The sequence below is a fragment of the Dromiciops gliroides genome, chromosome 2 (genome assembly GCF_019393635.1).
Source record: "Dromiciops gliroides isolate mDroGli1 chromosome 2, mDroGli1.pri, whole genome shotgun sequence".
In the NCBI taxonomy this organism is placed as follows: Eukaryota; Metazoa; Chordata; class Mammalia; order Microbiotheria; family Microbiotheriidae; genus Dromiciops; species Dromiciops gliroides.
In genome coordinates, this window is record NC_057862.1 from 233957303 (window position 1) to 233975645 (window position 18343).

The 18343-nt window shown below is 42.0% G+C and overlaps 2 protein-coding genes across 5 annotated transcripts in view; one reads left to right on the plus strand and one right to left on the minus strand.

The window, feature by feature from the left end:
- LRRC74A (leucine rich repeat containing 74A) overlaps window positions 1-1331 on the minus strand; it is a 55974-nt gene extending 54643 nt beyond the window's left edge. Inside the window, exon 1 of the mRNA XM_043988017.1 lies at window positions 1286-1331. Within this exon, the coding sequence (XP_043843952.1) occupies window positions 1286-1331 (46 nt within the window). The remainder of the gene's footprint in view (window positions 1-1285) is intronic.
- Window positions 1-18343, plus strand: part of ANGEL1 (angel homolog 1) — a 112944-nt gene that overhangs the window by 83034 nt on the left and 11567 nt on the right. For 2 of the 4 annotated variants that reach the window (XM_043988012.1, XM_043988013.1), the window contains 2 exons: window positions 9400-9514; window positions 17711-18298. In XM_043988012.1, the coding sequence (XP_043843947.1) occupies window positions 9412-9514; window positions 17711-18298 (691 nt within the window). In that variant the 5' untranslated portion in view covers window positions 9400-9411. Of the gene's footprint in view, window positions 1-9399; window positions 9515-11695; window positions 11751-11857; window positions 12075-17710; window positions 18299-18343 lie in introns of those variants that run through there. The other 2 variants (XM_043988015.1, XM_043988014.1) reach the window with 2 other exon arrangements.

The following is an 18343-nucleotide window of genomic DNA, read 5'->3' on the forward strand; positions in this document are numbered from 1 at the left end:
GTAGTTGCTATTATTACCCTCATTTTATGGTGATTAAGTGACTTGTCCAAAGTCATACAGCTAAAAAGGGTTTGAGGAAGAATTTGAACTCAGGTCTTCTTGACTCCAAGTTCAGCAATCTATCCACTATGCTGCCAAGCTGCCTAATTAATTAATGTCAATTCCTTTCCTTTCCAGTTTTTGGCTAATATTACTAGGGGGAATAAAAGGAGGGAGAAAAATTTCTTTCAGTTGAAATTAAATGTTTAACTATCATGGTTATATGCTTCTTTCCCTGTTCCCCTTTCCGTGATGAATACATGAAAGTAATAGGATTTACTTGATATTTTATGTTCTATTCATTTGAGTAATAATTTGTAATTCTTGAACCTGTTCAACTGTGGGATTTTTTTTTTTTTTGGTAACATGAAAGTCAAATTCTGAATTCCTAGTTTCAGCATCAGAAGGACAGACTGGATGGTATACAGAAGCCATGCTGTTGGCATTTAAGAGGCATGACATTATTATTTGGAGTCACAGGACTTGGATTCAAATCCTGTCATTGCTCTTTATCTGTAAGACCTTGGGAAGTCATTTAAACCTCTTTGGGCCTCAGGTTCCTAATCTATAAAATGAGGAGCTTGTATTAGATAACCTTTAAGGTCGCTTCTAGATTTAATGTATGACACCTAGTCTATAGGTGGAGATACACCTATGGTAGGCTAGGAGATCAGCAGGCTCTGGAGAAGCAAGGATCCTCATGGTTCCACATCTCTGATTTTAAATGAAGTCAGGGAGTTCTCTTATTTATTGCATGAAAGTTATAGATTATTGGATATCCCAATAGATTATGAGACATTATAGTGTGGTAAAAACTCACTCAGGGGACAGTGGATTTGAGTTCGACCACTCTGTGAATCATTAGGCAAATGAGTTTACCTTTCTGGTCCTTGGATCCTCATGGAATTAAATATATGTGTATATGTGTGTATATATAAATATATATATGCGCATATAGGTATACATACATACACATTTGTACACGTACATTGACATATATATGGAAGTTGGATTGGGTCTAAGGTCCTGTCCAGCTCTAAAATTCTACAATTCTAACTCCCTGTTGACCAGTTCTTGACCTCCTCTTGAACCTTCCCAATCCATGTGCTATAAATCCTATTCTAGAGGGAGATCAAATAAGAATAGAAGAGAAGCCAGTCTCCAGGGCAATGTAATCAATCATTGCATTTTCAGCTGAGGCAGCACTAAAGGAAACTAAGTGGTGACAAATGTTATGACTTTTCACCTTGATCAGGGTCAAGTGTATCATCATCATCGTCATCATAGTCCATGTTGTCAACGCCCTTCCCAGGGTTGCTGCTAGCTGCTCACCACCTTGCTTGTCTTTTTTTCCCCCAGAAGCACACTGGTACATTCACTTTTGTTTCAAACTTTGTTCTCCTCAACCTCCCATATGCAAATCCTGGTGACCTGTTGTAACCTTTCTATCACTGTTGGCCCCAGAAAGAGCTGATTTCTGAGGTGACCTGACATGCATAAATATTATCCCAGTTCTGTCAGTTGGGAGAAACCTTGCTTCCCCTTGTCATCAGGGCAAGGAAACCTGGTTTACCCCTGAGAAGTTTTTCTAGGCCCCTGTTTAAATGGGACCCTCCCATGCCTCTTACCCCCACCCCCTCCCTCCCTCCCTCCCTCCACTTTTCATTTCATCTCCAACATTCCATGACCTCACCTAGTCATTGTGATCTAGGAGGGTGAACCTGGCAACAGCAGGCCTCGCAACCTCCCATCGGCTCAGGCAGTCATCTTTTCTCCTATGTTCATCGGGATCAAGCCAAGGCTTGGTTGGGAGTACCCAGGTGGTGTGGGTGGGTCACTCATAGGTGGTATATTTCCCTCTGAGTTAGGGCTGAACCAGAGCCTCTTAATCAGGTGACTGTCAAGAGCTGCCATCATGTTCTACTCTAGAGATGGTGGCTGTACTCCAAGTACAAAATATTTCAGTGGAGGGTGAGGTCAGTTTCCTCCTTGTACAGGTTTTTTGTTTTTTTGTTTTTGTTTTTGTTTTTTGTTTTTAAATTTGGGAAAGTATCCTGAGACTTGGAGCGGAAGATCTGTATCAGACAAATACACACGTTCTATCAACACAGCCGACAGCAGCCAAAGCATTATCCGAGCAACTTACGTTGAAGTTGCCCAAAGATCATCCCCATCCCAGGCTGTATTTCATGTGTTGGAGCTGAAGTTCAGTTATAGTTTACTGGTTGGTGAATCCAGAGACGTTTTTTGTTTTTGTTTTTGTTTTTACTTCTTGACAAGTTCTTCCAGCACTTCAACAGGTCAGGTCAGTAATTTGGTGGTTGATTTCAAATGATTCAATTTCCATAGATCTGTGATCTTTTCCATGTGGTTATTCCAACAGTGCAGACTGCAATTTCATCCTGTGAGATTCTTGTCCATGAACTCCAACAAACCTTCCATAGAGTATCTATGGCTTTCTTCTAGGATGAAATATTTTGTGGGTACCAGTGCAAGCTTTGAGCTGTGCATTCTCACTGTATGTGATTGGCCCACCCTCATTTCTGATCATACATTTCCTGGATATTTTATAGATCCTTCTGTGTAGGTCCTCCATTTCAAGTTTAGCATCAAAGACCAAAGGTCTGTGCTATTTAGGCCCATCATGTAAGTTTTGCTATTGATTTTGGGGTTGCTTGCTGTTTTAATTATCTGGAGAGTCATGGTATTTCATCAGGCACTGCCACATGGCTTCCATTAAATAATATAGGGACAAAAGACATGGAGAGCAAAGATAATAAGCCAGAAGGAAGACAGGATGCAATAGAAAAAGAATCAGAAAATTCCCTTGAAAAATGTTAGATGTGTGTCTGTTCTCTAGAAGAAATACTATTAGTTGAATAGAATAATTTCTGAAATATAATCTCTGGCCCTGGATTCAGTGACTTCTCAGAAGAGTATTAGATGATTGTTATAAGAGATAAGAATTTAGGACTGACAGGTAAGAGGGGCTGTCAGAGGTGAGGATAACACATGTATTCTTAGGCATTCATTATGTTAGCCAGAAGCCTTCACACCGCTTCTCTGTTGCATAAGAAAACACAAACACACCTTATTTGATTTTATTTCTAGCTGTTGGATCACTTCTCCTGAGCAGAAGGGGGTCCATTTCTTCACTAATGGGAGTTGGAAATATCACCCTGAAGGGGAAAAATGTTTAAGGCAATTTATTTTGGCATGTTAATATTTTCCCCTTGACCAATGGAGGCAAGCAGTCACCTTCACTTTGGTTCCTATACTAATTCAAAACCAACATAGTTATTTGAGACTGGAGTCACTTCAAAGAGAATTTTTGCTCTAGGAATACCACTAGCCTTCGTCTCCCTGACGTACTTTAGGGCCAATGGAGCTGTAAATGAGGTTCTTGTGAACTTGGGAAACAGCATGGCCTACTGGAAAGGGCCCTAGGCTTGAAGTCAAGATTTGTAGATTCAAATCTCAGGACTGACATTTCCTAGCTATGTGACCATGAGTAATTACTTAACCTCAATGAATTTCAGTTTGCTCATCTATTAAATGGAGGTAATATATTTCTATTACCTACCTCACAAAGTTGTGAGGAAGGAATTTGAAAACCTTAAAATACTATATAAACACGAATTCTTATTCTTATTCTCGTGGTTCCCTGGAAACAAAGGGAACTTCAGGATGGGGAAGCAAACCCAGATTCCTCCTATGGAGCCTAACCAATATGCTTTGGAAACCATAATGCTGGGGTTCCCTAAGCGACTATGGCATTTCAGTTACTTGGAGAAGAGTTGTTGGCAAGGCTGCAACATAACTCTACAACTGTGTATCTTGTAACATTTGAGTCTTCGTGACCTACTGTAATCCTAAATAGTTCTAGATAATAATGCATTGTTGACAGTCTAAGCAACTCTTTATATTTATATGCCATTCATGCCTCTCCCTCCAATATCTCATAATACTTTATGGACAACCAGTCAGAGGAGATAGGTACCATGATGTAGGGAAGGGGGAAGAGAAAGGAATAAACATTTATAGAGTGCCTACTATGTGCCAGACACTATGCCAAGGGCATTACAAATATCTCATCTGATCTTCATAATAATCCTGGGAGAGAGGTGCTGTTATTATCCCCCTTTTATGGTTGATGAAACTGATGTAGGAGCTTCAAGCTCTCTTGAGAGTTCAAATCCAGCTTTGATGAGTGTTGCCTGTATGACACTAAGTCACTTAATCTCTCAGTTGCCCCAGACAACTCTCTTAAGACCCTAAATTGTAGAGAAGGTGTGATTTGCATTAATAAAGGAACCTCTTAATTTTTTTATTTTTTATTTTTTTATTTTTGTGGGGCAATGAGGGTTACACAGCTAGTAGGTGTCAAGCTTCTGAGACCAGATTTGAACTCAGGTCCTCCTGAATTCAGGGCTGGTGCTTTATCAACTGTGCCACCTAGCTGCTCCCCAAACGAAGCTCTTTAACTGGAGTTTCCAATGCCAATGAAATAACAAGTTTGGCAAAAAAACAAAATATAAAAATGAACAAAAAACCCTCCCTCAAATCAAATAAACAAGTCAGACTCAAGATTTATTAAATGTTCCCTACATGCCAGGGACTATGCTAAGTCTGGGGATGCAAAGAAAGTCAAAATCATGGTTCCTGGCCTTGAGGATTTTGAATTCTAATGTGGCAGATAACATGCATGGAAACATGCATGGAGTTCTAGTCATTGTTTACAAGTTCAGCAAGTTCAATCATATGGATTTTAAGTTAGAAATATGTACTGATTCTTTAACTGAAAGCTACTCTTTTGGGATGATTTAGTTCAATATCTAGAAATACATCCTTTAATCCTATGGGGAAATAATTTTCGAGTGGACAATTCACCTCTCTTATTTTGGTATCCATATGTGAGGGACATGTGATTTCAGGTAGCACCAGGGATCTCCTTTATGGGAATTTAGTGATACAAGTTGAAAACCAATTTATGCCTTAGCAGATTAGGCTTAGTGAGTTGTATAGGGACACAGAGAGGTTAAGTTACTTATCATATAGCATCACATAATTAATAAGGAAAAAATGGATGGTATAGTAGAAAGAGGACTGGAAAGCCAATGGATTCAGGTTTAACTGTAACTTGGACACTTTCTACCTTTGTGATCTTGGGCAAATCACTTAACCCCTCTTAAGTGCTTTAGTTTCCTCATCTATAAAATCAAAGGTTGGGCCAGAAAACCTCTCTAGTCTCTTCCAACTCTAAATCTATGCCCCTATTATAAATACCAGAGATAGGACTCAGACACAGGTCTTCTTAAGACCAAGTCCAACACTTCAAGGAGGAATGCAAGCACAATAATAACCCCTTCTTCCAGGTTAAGATAAAAACACTTCCCTCTAGATTATATCTACAAAAGTTAGAAATTCTTCAGAGACGGGCACTGAGTGAATCACCTCATGTTAGTTTAAGAATGATGAATGGTAAAGGCAACTGATAAACAATCCCTGGCATTAAAATGATTCTAACATAATTTTGATGATAAGGTATGGATGATAGGTTAAATGAGTTATCCTCAGTAATTTATGGAGTTACGTAGACAGTAAAATGCTATGTGCATTATTTATATGTAGGAGCATAAAATTGCTCCTACCATGTCTTGACGGTTGCCTTCCAGTCTAGTCCTTCAACACTTACAACATAGGAGGCGAAGCCAAAAGGAGTAATATTCTTATATATAAATATAATATGTTCAATTGAGATATTCTTTAATAAAAATAAATCCTGTTTTTAGCTTATCCAATATTCATGTACATTTGAACATGTACTTTTTCATTATTGTTATAGGCCAACTTCTAGCCCTTAATGTTATGTTTTGGGGAAATGATATATCTAAAGGACTATAGTCTGGGTCATGAATTCTACGTATTGGGAGTAATTCTCATTTAACCTGTCATCCGTACTGTATCCTCAAAAATATGTTAAAATCATCATAATCTTGGTGATTGTTTTTATTATTTATTACTCTTGGGATTGACATGAAGTAGTTCACATGGGGTATCTCACTGGAGAATTTCTTATTGTTTCGTAAACATTATATGGAGAAATAAATGGGTTTTTCCTCCCATTTGGAGGATGGGGATGTCGCTGTATATGCTGTCCTGCTTGGAGTGGTACAGTTGGTCATCTGGACCACCTTTCAGTTGGTCAACTGTATTTGGAATCTGTAAAGATTTGAGATTTACCATAGGACTTCATAACTTAAAGGGTGCCAAATTTAAAAGCTGACAACACTTGTCCTTCCACCTTATAGAAATAACAGAGCTTATAACCTAATTAAGAGAAAAAACAAACAAACAAAAAAATCTGCAACTAATTAAAATAGGCTGGGCTAAATTCCTTAACCCTGCCCTGCTCCCTACAGCATTGACAGATCCCACCTTGATCCTGTCCTACACTGTCCTACGGTGTTTGGATACTTGTATCAAATGCAAAATGACTCTGGCAGAGATATCTAAGTACAACATCTATCAGCTAATCAAATAATGACAGATTTTCTATGCATCATATTCAAACCAGAGGGAGGGGGTTAAGTGGAAGAAAGAATTAGGCAAAGGCTATGTTAAAATATTTCAATAGGGCAGCTAGGTAGCGCAGTGGATAGAGCACTGGCCCTGGAGTCAGGAGGATGTGAGTTCAAATCCGACCTCAGACACTTAATTAACACTTACTAGCTGTGTGACCCAAGGCAAGTCACTTAACCCCAATTGCCTCACCAAAAAACCAAAACAAAACAAAACACATTTCAATACAGGGGTATTAAATTCTGTAAAATGAAAGGGTTGGACTGGATGACCTCGATGCTCCTTACCAGCTCTATAGGCCTGAGACATATACGGTTGTATAGAAGATATAGTATAGAGGACATAGTTGGAAATGGAAAAGGACAAATTTGGAAAATCCCATGAACACCAGATGTTTAGCCAACTTAAATGAACCTTGAACAGAAACTCTGGGAAAAGGAAATTAGGGTAGCTGGTCACAAGAAAGGTATCTAAAATTCTATCTCATGAAGGTAGTAGCCCTGTCTATTCTTCCCATTAGGTGGCAGTGAAGTGTATATATGTTCACTCTGCCAAGAAGCATATAGGCAGAGAGGAAAAATTTGGCTGGATTACTTGATTCATTTCTTTTTTGTTGTTGTTGGGTTTTTTGTTTGTTTGTTTGTTTTTGGTTTTGGTTTTGGTTTTTTTTGGTGGAGCAATGGGAGTTAAGTAACTTGCCCAGGATCACACAGCTAGTAAGTGTCAAGTGTGAGGCTGGATTTGAACTCAGGTCCTCCTGAATCTAGGGCCAGTGCTTTATCCACTGCACCACCTAGCTGCCCCACTTGATTAATTTCTGGAGTGCTATCTTAGTGTCTTGAGAATCCTAGCACTTTGTTCAGGGCCTCATGGAGGGACCTGATATAATTGGAATAATGGTGTTCTGTATACACCTTTTTTTTTGGTCATTCAAGGATCTCGAAACACATTACTGACTTTTTTCTTTCATCCTTACAGTACCTTGGGGAAGAAAGTAAGGAAAGGGTTAATTCTTATTGGCTCTTGTTTTACAAATGTGGAAAAAGGAAATAAACAGGGGCTAAGGCAGCAGACAAATCAGGACCTAGTGGGTGATTATAGGATCATAGATAATGACCATAGAAGGTCAAAGGGACCTTTTATCCCACTTCAGGAAACTGAAGCCCAAGAGGAATAAGTGACTTAAAATAATAATAACTAGAATTTCTATCATGCTTTAAGATCTGCAAAGAGCTTTTCAAATGTTTCATCAACCCTGGGAAGTAGGTGTTATTATTACTTCTATCTTCTAGATTAGGAAACAAACAGGTTAAGTGACTTTACTACAATTACACATCTAGTTGTGGCTGGATTTGAACTCAGGTCTTCCTGACTTCAGACCCTATACTCTCTATTGTACCATCTATCTGCCATCATTCTCTGTAAAGCTAGAGTTTGAGCGCAGGTCCTCCTTCCTCTTAAAGTCAGGACTCCTACACCCCCCCCCCCCCGCCCCCGCCCCACAACTGCATCATGCTACTTCTCTGATGTGAGGAACAAGACTCAGAACACTCAAGCAAGACCATGTTCCCTTTTTCATAACTCCTGCTCCGGATTAACCAATACAAATACTATAGCAAAAATGGCTATTTGTAGGGTTAGGGGGAGGAAATTTCCAAAATTTAAAATGGAATAATTTGAAAGTGTGTGTGTGTGTGTGTGTGAGGGGGACGGACACAAGTTGGGAGGGTATAAAATCGAACCTTCTCTAAATCCCAAAGAATCCCAAACATACACAAAATTGTGATGGAAACATCATCTCCCTCATTTTTCCTCTACCTTTCCCATCTGAATCTTACCTCCTTATGTCCAAACCATGAAGAAGGGGCTTCCTGGATTGGATCCAGATAAATGTTCTAAGGTTCTAAGGTTAGGACCAGTTTTGGACTTTGAACTTCTGGGAGCTAAGACAGAAGAAAACAAGGGACTCTTTCAAAAAAAGCTGCTGTCTAAGATGGTGGCCTTTCTTTGAAGCCTTTTTTTCTGAACATGGTCTGTCTGCAGTGGTTAATTGATTCCACAAAAATGTATATCAGGTAAAAGTGCATTATAGGAAATAGTTACATGTGAGCAACGTTACAGTGTTTTCTTGTGACCCTGTGGAGGGTTTGATTATAATGTGTTAATTTTTTTTTTTTAGCAAAGCAAATTTATGGGGCAAAATCATGCCTACATAAAATAAAAATGATTGTCTAGTATTGATAATTTTCTCCCAACAAGCCTCTCAGCACTTCAGATGACACCCGCAGCCTCCTGTTGAATGGGCACAAAGACACACGTCACCCTAAGATTTGTACTAGTTTCAGCTACCAAAACCAGACAACTATATAATGTACGTAATGTGCCTTTTTACACCAAGAGTAGTAACTGAGTGTGGTGTTAATCCCTACTATGTGGAGGACTGAGACTTGGTGGATTGTTTGAACAGTTCTGAGTTTTCTCAGGCTAAAACCAATCAAGTGTCTACATTGTTTGGCAAAAGTATCAAGCCCCTTAGAGCAACTTAGAGCCACCAGGCTTTCTAAGGAGGGGCAAACTGGGCTAGGTCAGAAATAGAACAGATCAAATTTGGCTCCTGTGCCAATCAGCATTGCAGCCAATGGTTGCTGTACTTTCACCCTGGGCAAGAGATAGAGAGACCCAGTTTCGAAAATAAAAGTATTTCAGAAATATTGTTTTTATTGTTGTTGTTATCATCACCATTATTATTATTATCTATCTCTCTGTTTCTTTTTCTAGCTTTTCTGTGTCATGATGTACCCAGCCGGTCCTGGGTCTGGAGACTCCCCAGAGGGCTTTCCTGAACAACAGAGACTCCAGCCACAAATTGGAGATTGCACAGCTCGGACATTAGGTACTGAGATAGGGAACATAGGACGACTTTCTGGTTCCACAGTATGAGGTGGGAGAAGGGAGGGAAGAGAAAAGGATGTGTGTAAAATAGAGCTGAAGAGAAACTGGCGTCAGGACAACACACACATTGAACTTAAATAGCATTTAATTAGTGCTAAGAGACTCTTTTATTTATGGGATTATAGAGTTTAGAACTAGAAAGGGCCTCTGTTGTCACTTAGCATTATCCATCATTTTTTCCTTCTTGTTCTTGTTCTCTCTCTCTCGCTCTCTCTTTCTCTCTCGCTCTCTCTCTCTCCCTTTTTTTTTTTTGGTTTGGGCAATGAGGGTTAAGTGACTTGCCCAAGGTCACACAACTAGCAAGTGTCAAGTCTGAGGCTGGATTTGAACTCAGGTCCTCCTGAATCCAAGGCCGGTGCTTTATCCACTGTGCCACCTATTGATGAGGAAACTGAAGTCCAAACAAATAAAATAACTTAATGAAAGAATTACAGAATGTCAGAGGCCATATAATCTCACCTATACCTAAACAAAACGATTTACTCCGCAACATGCCCACCAACAGCCTTGGACAGAAGGCCTCTGGTGAGATAGGCTTCCAGGGCGGCCCTTTCCAGTTTTAAACAGCTCAAATTTTTAGAAAAATTTTCTTTATATTTAGTTGAAATAGTCCTACAACTCCCCCCCACCCCAACCCCCCCACTCCTTAGTTTTACCCCTTTGGGGTCAAACAGCAAGTCTAATATCTTCCCCATGGCAGTCTTTCACATACTTGAAGACAACTATCTTATCCCCATTCCTTCCATCAATCTTCATATTGTGAGAACTTGGGGATGGGAAAGAGGAAGAAAACATGCATTTCTTAAATATCTGCTATGCGTCAGGCACAGTGATAAGCACTTTATAATTATTTTCACTTGATCCTCACAAAATCCTGGGAGGGAGGTGCTGTTATTTCTACCCATTTTACAATTGTGGAAACAGAGGCAGAGGGAGGTTAAGTGATTTGTCCAGCATCACATAGCTAGTAAAGGTCCGAGGCCTTTCACCATGCTGGTTGCCATCTTCTGGACACACTCTAGCATTTCAGTCTGTTTTCTAAAATGTGGCATCCAGAATTGAATAAAATGCTCCCTGTTCTTGGACCTAAGGTTGCATTAGCTTTTTTTGTGCTGCTGTATGGGGCTGCTTACTCATTTAAGCTTTTTACCCACAAAAACCCATAGGCCTTTTTTTGTGTTTGTCTGATTTTTGATTAGAGTAAGGCTTCAAGTTTAGCTCTGGCTCCATATAATTCAGGAATTGGACAAGTATATCACTTATGTCTTTATCCAATAAATTATTCTTAATGCCACATAGGTAATAAAGCAGGATTTCAACCCAGACCCTTTTGCTCCAAATTCAGCAATCTTTTTTTTATTACATCACAACATTTAATTTGTTGCCTCTTTCCCATCCCTTCGCAAATGACTTTCCCATTTTTCCCAGGTGGAGAAGAAATTGGAGGTGGGATGGGGGTGAGGAAACAGGAGGAAGTCCAGGGTTTTGGGGGGGGGGTGTTGGAGGGAAAAGAGGTGGGTGAGTTGAAAGTTCATTTATGTTAGGTGGTTCTTTGCATAGGACCCTGGACCTGGAGTCAGGAAGACCTGAGTTCAAATTTAGCCTAAGACATTTAGTAGCTGTCCTTGCTTCAGTTTTTCCTCATTTGTAAAATGGGGATTCATAACAGAACCTTCAACCCAGGGTTCTGTGAGGACGGAGGGAGATATGTGAAAAGCCCTTTGTGAACCTTAAAGTGCCCTATAAATGCTAGTAATTATGATTACTCTCTCCATTAATTGGGCCCGTGGCCTTGGCCAGATCGCCTCCCTTCTCTGGGCTTCGTTTCCTCATCTGTCGAAGGTGTCGAGAGTAAACATGAGAAATTCGCAAAGGATTTTGTGAACCGTAAAGCGCTCCATCATGGCTAGTCATTGTTTATTGTTCCCATTCCTCCCATTAGCTAGGTGAGGGCACATCCCTTCGCTTCCCCGGGCCTCGGTTTTCTCATCTGTCCAGTGTGAGCGCAGCACTAAGGGGGTACTTGGGCGCCCTTCCAGGGGCGGGGCGGGGGTGGGGCGTGTGTGGCGGCGCAGGGCTGACTAGGCCAAAGGGAGGGGCGGGGCCCACGTTGGGAGGCGCGGGCGGAGCTGACGCTCGGTGGTTGCTTGATTGGGCGCCTCAGCTCCCCAGCGAGGGTGAGACCGGTCTCCCGCAGGGAAGGGGGCGTCCTCCCGGAGGCAGCCGGGAGAAGGGGGCGTGGGGGTGGGGCAGGTGGCCGCCGGGTCTTTTGGGTAACCGGGGCTCAACCGTGGTCTCGGCGCGCCGGGCTCGCGCACTCCCAATAAAGTTGTTGTTGAAGGGCGAGCAGCGGGAGTGGCGGCGGAGGCACCACGTGGGCTCGGCGGCTGCTGGGAGGCCCGGCGCAAGAGCGGGCAGCCCGGTGCCGCAGCCGGGGATGATCGGGTCGTGCCTGTGCTACCTGCTGCTGCCCGCGGCCCGCCTGTGCCGCGTTCTCTCAGGTACCCGGGACCCCACGCTCCCGGCACCGCCCGTGCAGACCCCTCCCCTCCGCCCCGGAAGCCCTCCCCCACCCCGGGCCGGCGCGCCGGGAGCTGTCCGCGGAGGCAGGAGTGCTGTGGCCACAGCCTCTTCTCCTCTGGCCGGCGGCGGAGGGATCCACGCAGCTGGAACAGCTGCCTCTGCAGGGTCGCGGCTGGGGGCCTCCGCGCGGGCCGCACCGGGGGTAGGGGCTGAGAGAGGTGGCCGGGTTTGCGGGGTGGGGGCGGCCCCGGGCCGGTACTGCGGAGTCGGAGCTACCTGGTTCTTAACATCGCGCCCGGTCAAGAAAAAAAAACGGCCCAGAATGCACAGTGACTGCGGCGTTGTGATTAACATCACTTATACCAGATGGAAATAACAGCGATCTTATGTTAGGTTCTATCACTCCGAGACATCAAGCAAGGGTGTTGAGATGTGCTTTATTTAAGACAGTGTACAGGGTGGACGAAAAGTCTTAAGTGCCTTAATAAAACTTTAAGTTTTAAGAGATTTAAATTGCACACAGACTTTTGGGAGCATCTTTTGCCTTAGACACTTTTCTAAAGCTTTAAGAACGAGCTTTAATAGGTTTAAACTGCATGCACACTTTTGGGAGGCACTCCTGCATCTTGTACATTTTCCCAAAGCTCTAAGCATTAAGAGTGAGCTTTTATAGACTTAAACTAGTTATATTTAAAAGGGAAGCAGACTTTTGGGGGCACCCTGTACCTTAGAAAATTTTACAAAGCTTTAAGCGTGAGCTTTAGTAGATTTGAACTGCACTCAGACTTTGGGGGCACCCTCTGTCTTAGGAAATTTACCTTCCATGATGACTAGAATTTTTTTTCACAAGATTTTTAGTTCCAAATTTTTCTCCCTCCCTTCCCTCTCCAGGATAGAAAGCATTCTGATATAGATTATATATGTGTAATCACATTTAACATAATTAGATTTTTTTAAAAAAAGAATTTGGGGGGCAGCTAGGTGGCGCAGTCGATATAGCACCAGCCCTGGATTCAGGAGGACTTGAGTTCAAATTTGGCCTCACACTTAACAATCACTAGCTGTGTGACCCTAGGCAAGTCACTTAACCCCAATTGCCTCAGCAAAAAAAAAAAAGAATTTGGGCACCTAATGGGGTTTAAGCCTGTTTTCTGGAAATTCACATGTGTGAAAACAGCTCCTTCCTTGATGACACTGTTATATATTATTGTAGGGTGTCTTGGGATCTTAAATTTTTTTTTATAACTATCTCTATAGATTTTTTTTTAGTAATCTTGTGTATTTTATTCATTTAAAAACATAATTCTGAGAAGGGGTCCATAGGCTTCACCTGTCAGACACAACACAAAAAAGTTTAAGACCCCCCTTCACCATAATAAGTGATTAATAAACATTGGTTCTATTGTTATTGATGAGGTTGGCCTTAACCCTAGAAGATCATGGTGCCTACCTTCTTCCCCAGCAGGTTTTCTTGCCTCCTTTTTTTCCACGCTGGAAGGGAGAGGAAGAAAGAAGCATTTATTGAGGGTCTGCTATGTGCTAGGCACATGCTAAGGACTTAGAAATTTCTATCTCCCTTTTAGAGGGGAAGGGCATAGTAAGGAGAGAGGAGATAGGAGCCAAGTTTGGAGCCAGTTCTCCATTCTTTTTACTTTGGTGGAGACAGCTAGCTGTCTATGGGCCAAGGTCATGCCTAGCGATTATATAGCTTGAATTATTTATTCTGATGATTAGTGGTATGAATGAATTAATAAAAAGGCATGTATTGATTACTTCTTATGTGCAAAACCCTATGCTAAGCACTGGGGATTCATAGAGAAAAGTAATCAGTGTTTGCCCCTCAGTTGCTCACATTCTTTTTTTTTTTTTTTTTTTTTTTTGGTGAGGCAATTGGGGTTAAGTGACTTGCCCAGGGTCACACAGCTAGTAAGTGTTAAGTGTCTGAGGTCGGATTTGAACTCAGGTCCTTCTGAATCCAAGGCTGGTGCTTTATCCACTGCGCCACCTAGCCACCCCAAAGGTGCTCACATTCTGATGGGGGAGACAACACAGGCAGAAGTTTTTAGCTGCAAATCAGAAGGAAAAGTCATATGGTTCCTAAGGTCCAGCAGCAAAACAGATAGTAATGTATCTTCTTGAATGTCATTTCCACTGATAAAAATCACATCCATTTGAAAGGTACACCATAAGCTGTACAACTTCCTCATCTGTCCCTGGCCCTTAGCCCTCATTTTTAGTGGGTAGAAACATTTGGTGTCATATACCATCAACTGCAAAGGACCCTAGTGATTATCCAGGCTAACCTGCTCCCTTTACAGGTTTCAGAGGCCTAGGGAGGCAAAGGGATTTGCCCAGTATCGTCACAGTGGCATGGGTTAAGTTGAACTCAGAGGTTCAGAGTGAATCTTTTTGTCTATTTTAGCTGCTCTTAGCCTCCTAAAGACTAAGAGGGGAGATCCCTATTTGATTATTCTTAGGGGCATTACTTAAAGAAACTGATAGTGGAAACTGGAGTGCATTGTTCTTCCTTTCTTTTCAGGTTTCATTTGCACTGCCTCTCTCCACTTTGTCAGATCCCAGAGCTCTTGTGTAGTTTGAGACTGTCTTCTCCTCCCTTGAGTTTTTGTAGAGCACCTTTGGTGGTGGTGTTCAGTCATGTTCAACTTTTTGTGACCCCATTTGGGGTTTTCTTGGCAGAGATACTGGAGTGGTTTGCCATCCCCTTCTTCAAATGAGAAACTGAGGCAAACAGGGTGAAATGACTTGCCCAGGGTCACACAGCTAGTAGGTGTCTGAGGCTGGATTTCAGCTCATGAAGATGAGTCTTTCTGATTCCAAGTCCATTGTGCTATCAACTGTGCCATCTAGTCACCCAGGGCACCGATACTTTAAAACAAAGTCTTATTTTTGTTGATATTTTCCCATCACCTACATTGCTGAATATATTCCTTCTCCAGCTAGCCATTCCTTTTAAAAAAGATTTAAAAATAGGAAGCAAAAACAAATCTACAAAACCAGTGAACACACCAGTCCTATCTGTAAGTACAATATTCCACACCCATAGAGCCCAACCTCTGCAGCAAGGGAAGAGAACAATTCTAAGGTACTCTGGTGCATAATTGTAAATTCATAAATAAACTAGTGTTTATTGAGCACTTGCTCTACCACAGTGTCTTATTTATTTGGCATTGGTGTCATCAACAAAGGAGCTGTTTTCACATAAGTGAGTTTTCCAGATAATAGGCTTACCCCACGAGGTGCCAAAATGTTTAAAATTTTGGCCATTTTGGAATGAAAGCTTTATAAAATGTAGATGATGCTTTCCTGCCTTCTTAAATAGAACACATTGTAATAATACCCTTGCTTGATGATTCAAGGTCATGAGTATGAATATCATTTTATTGTACCAGATTAAAATTAAAATCAGTCTGCTATCACAGACTGATCCATTAGGCTAATTTGTCCCAGGCTAGGTGATTTTAGTTCTCTATCTACTTTTATTGTTCATGTCTCTTCTTGGGCTGTCAGCTGTCACTTCTTGCTTCTAATCTGTTGTGGGCTGAGAAACCAGATAACCAAGCTTGTTAGACTTTTATGTAATTATAGTAAATAGGTGTTGAGTGAGGGCCTGGAGGCATTTTCTGTGGAACCTACATAGGTTCTATCTTTTTTAATTTTTATTTTTTTGTGTGAGGCAATTGGAGTTAAGTGACTTGCCCAGGGTCACACAGCTAGTAAGTGTTAAGTGTCTGAGGTCGGATTTGAACTCAGGTCCTCCTGACTCCAGGGCCAATACTCTATCCACTGCACCACCTAGCTGTCCCTTCTCTAGCTCATTTTTACAGATGAGGAAACTGAGGAAAACAGGGTTAAGTGACTTGCCTAGGGTCACACAGCTAGTACATGTCTGAAGGTGTTTTTGAACTTAGGTCTTCCTAACTGCAGGCCTATCTATCCACTGCATGACTCTCTCTCTCTCTCTCTCTCTCTCTCTCTCTCTCTCTCTCTCTCTCTCTTTTTTTGTGAGGCAGTGAGGGTTAAGTGACTTGCCCAGGGTCATACAGCTAATAAATGTCAAGTGTCTGAGGCTAGATTTGAACTCAGGTCCTCCTGACTCCAGGGCCAGTGCTCTATCCACTGCGCCACCTAGCTGCCCCTGTAGGTTCTATCTAATAGGCTTCATGATACCTATTTTGACTTTTTAGAAGCTTTTTCCTCTTGGGTTGTATTTATTTAATCCTAGAATTTACTTATTTTTAATAATTATACTTTATTTTAATATTCATTTTAAAAAGTGTTGAGTTCCAAATTCTTTCCCTCTTCCTATCCCACCCATTGAAAAGACAAGCAACATAGCAGTTTTACACGTGAAGCCTTATAAAACACAAAATCGTAGAATTTAGAGTCAAAAAAGAACCTTAGAGATCATCTAGGCCAAACCCCACGTTGTACAGAAGAGAAATGTGAAGCCCAGAAAAGGGCACTTGATATTCCCAAGGTCATATGCAGAAGTGGCAGCGTATTGGGGTCGAAACCCAGGACTGGAGCATGGTGCCAGTGTAAGGAATACTGTCAGAGGACCTTGGTCTGAGTTTCTACTATTTTACCTTAACCTCTAGCTGAGCCTCAGTTTCTTCATCTGAAAAATTAGAGGATGGGACTAAATGAGCACTAAGGAACCTCCCAGGCCTAAATCTGTGATCCTGACTCTTCCTCTGGGGTTTTTTCTATTTCACCATGCCCCTTGTTTCAGAAGTGTCCAGGAACCTCCCTGGTCTCTGGATAAATGGACAGTTACTATCTGCTTAGGACTATATGAGGAACCCTAGGTAATACCAGAAATATTTTTATAAGGACATTTTTATTAATCTTTTGATTTTGTTTTTACATCATTTATGTTTCCCACATGTTGCATCCTTCCTCCTACATTTTCCTAGTGAACCATCCTTTCTAATAAATAAAAAATAGGAAGCAAGAATAAAAGATATTGTAAAACTAACCAAAATATCCAAAAAAGTCTGACATGATGTACAGTTACTTTTTTAAAACAATATTTTGATAACTATTTCAGCGTAATTAGTTTCATGTGGAATTTCTGTATATTTTATTCATCTAAAAGCATTCTTCTCAGAAGGGGTCTTATAGGCTTCACCTACCAAAGGGGCCATGACGTGAAAGAAGATTAAGAACCTCTGCCATAGGGAGTAATCAATAAATATTGGTCGTGCTTATTTAAAACTTGTTTTCCCTGAACTCTCTGCAAGCCACTAGAGCATTTTGTCCTCTTCAGATGTTAATGCAAAAAGAGAGTGCTTTAGCTTGGCCAGATGGCCCACTTTCTTCCCTCATAAGCTTTCTTGCTTCCTTTTTGGGGACTGGTGGCCCTACATTGTGTAGCAGTGGAGGGATGATGTATGAATCTTCTCCTGTCTTCATTAGGGCCAAACTTGGCCATTAGAATTTCACAGCATTCTTTTTCAATTGCTTTATTGTTGACAAGTGAAATATTATAAATGATTCTTGTCCTCAAGGAGTTTAGAGTCCATTTGGGGAGAAGAGTGTGGTAGAGCGATGATAATTACCCTGTGCCCTAATGTGTTGACTTTTCTTACAGATGCTTTCTTCACGTGTCGGAAGAATGCTATCCTGGCAAAGAGCTCGTCCCCCCAGGTGGAGGGCGGCTTTGCCATGGCCCCTCGGGGTCTAGACCAGGAGGAGCGGGAAGGCCTGCTACATCAGTGGCGAGAGGAGGGGGCCAGCAGGCTGCCCACATCTGTCAGTGAGGGGCCTCCTCTGGAGAAGGGGCTGGCCTCGGGCAGCTTGGCTCTCTTGATGGCAAGCCCTGAAGAGCAGCGGGATGCTGCTTCAGAGGACAAGTGGTCCAATGTTCAGCTGAGTGACTTGCGGGCTACGGAGGCCCTGGAGGAGCCCTTCGCCGATTTGGCCGGGATCCCAGGAGAGGAGCAGCTGGAAGGTGTGGATGGCACAGTGTGGACTGCTGTCCCCATGCAGGCAGGACCCCAGTTTGCAGACTGTGCTGTCCTGCCTGTGGGTACCCTCGCCACGGAGCGGTGGGAAGAGGATCCTGCAGTAGTGGCTTGGAGCATAGCACCAGAGTCAGTGTCAGAGGAGGAGGCACCCGTCTGGCCCTTTGAGAGTCTTGGTCAGTTGCAGCCTCCTCCAGTTGAAATACCTTATCATGGTGAGTAATGGCTGAACTAAAGGATGGAGACAGGGAAGGGTCAGG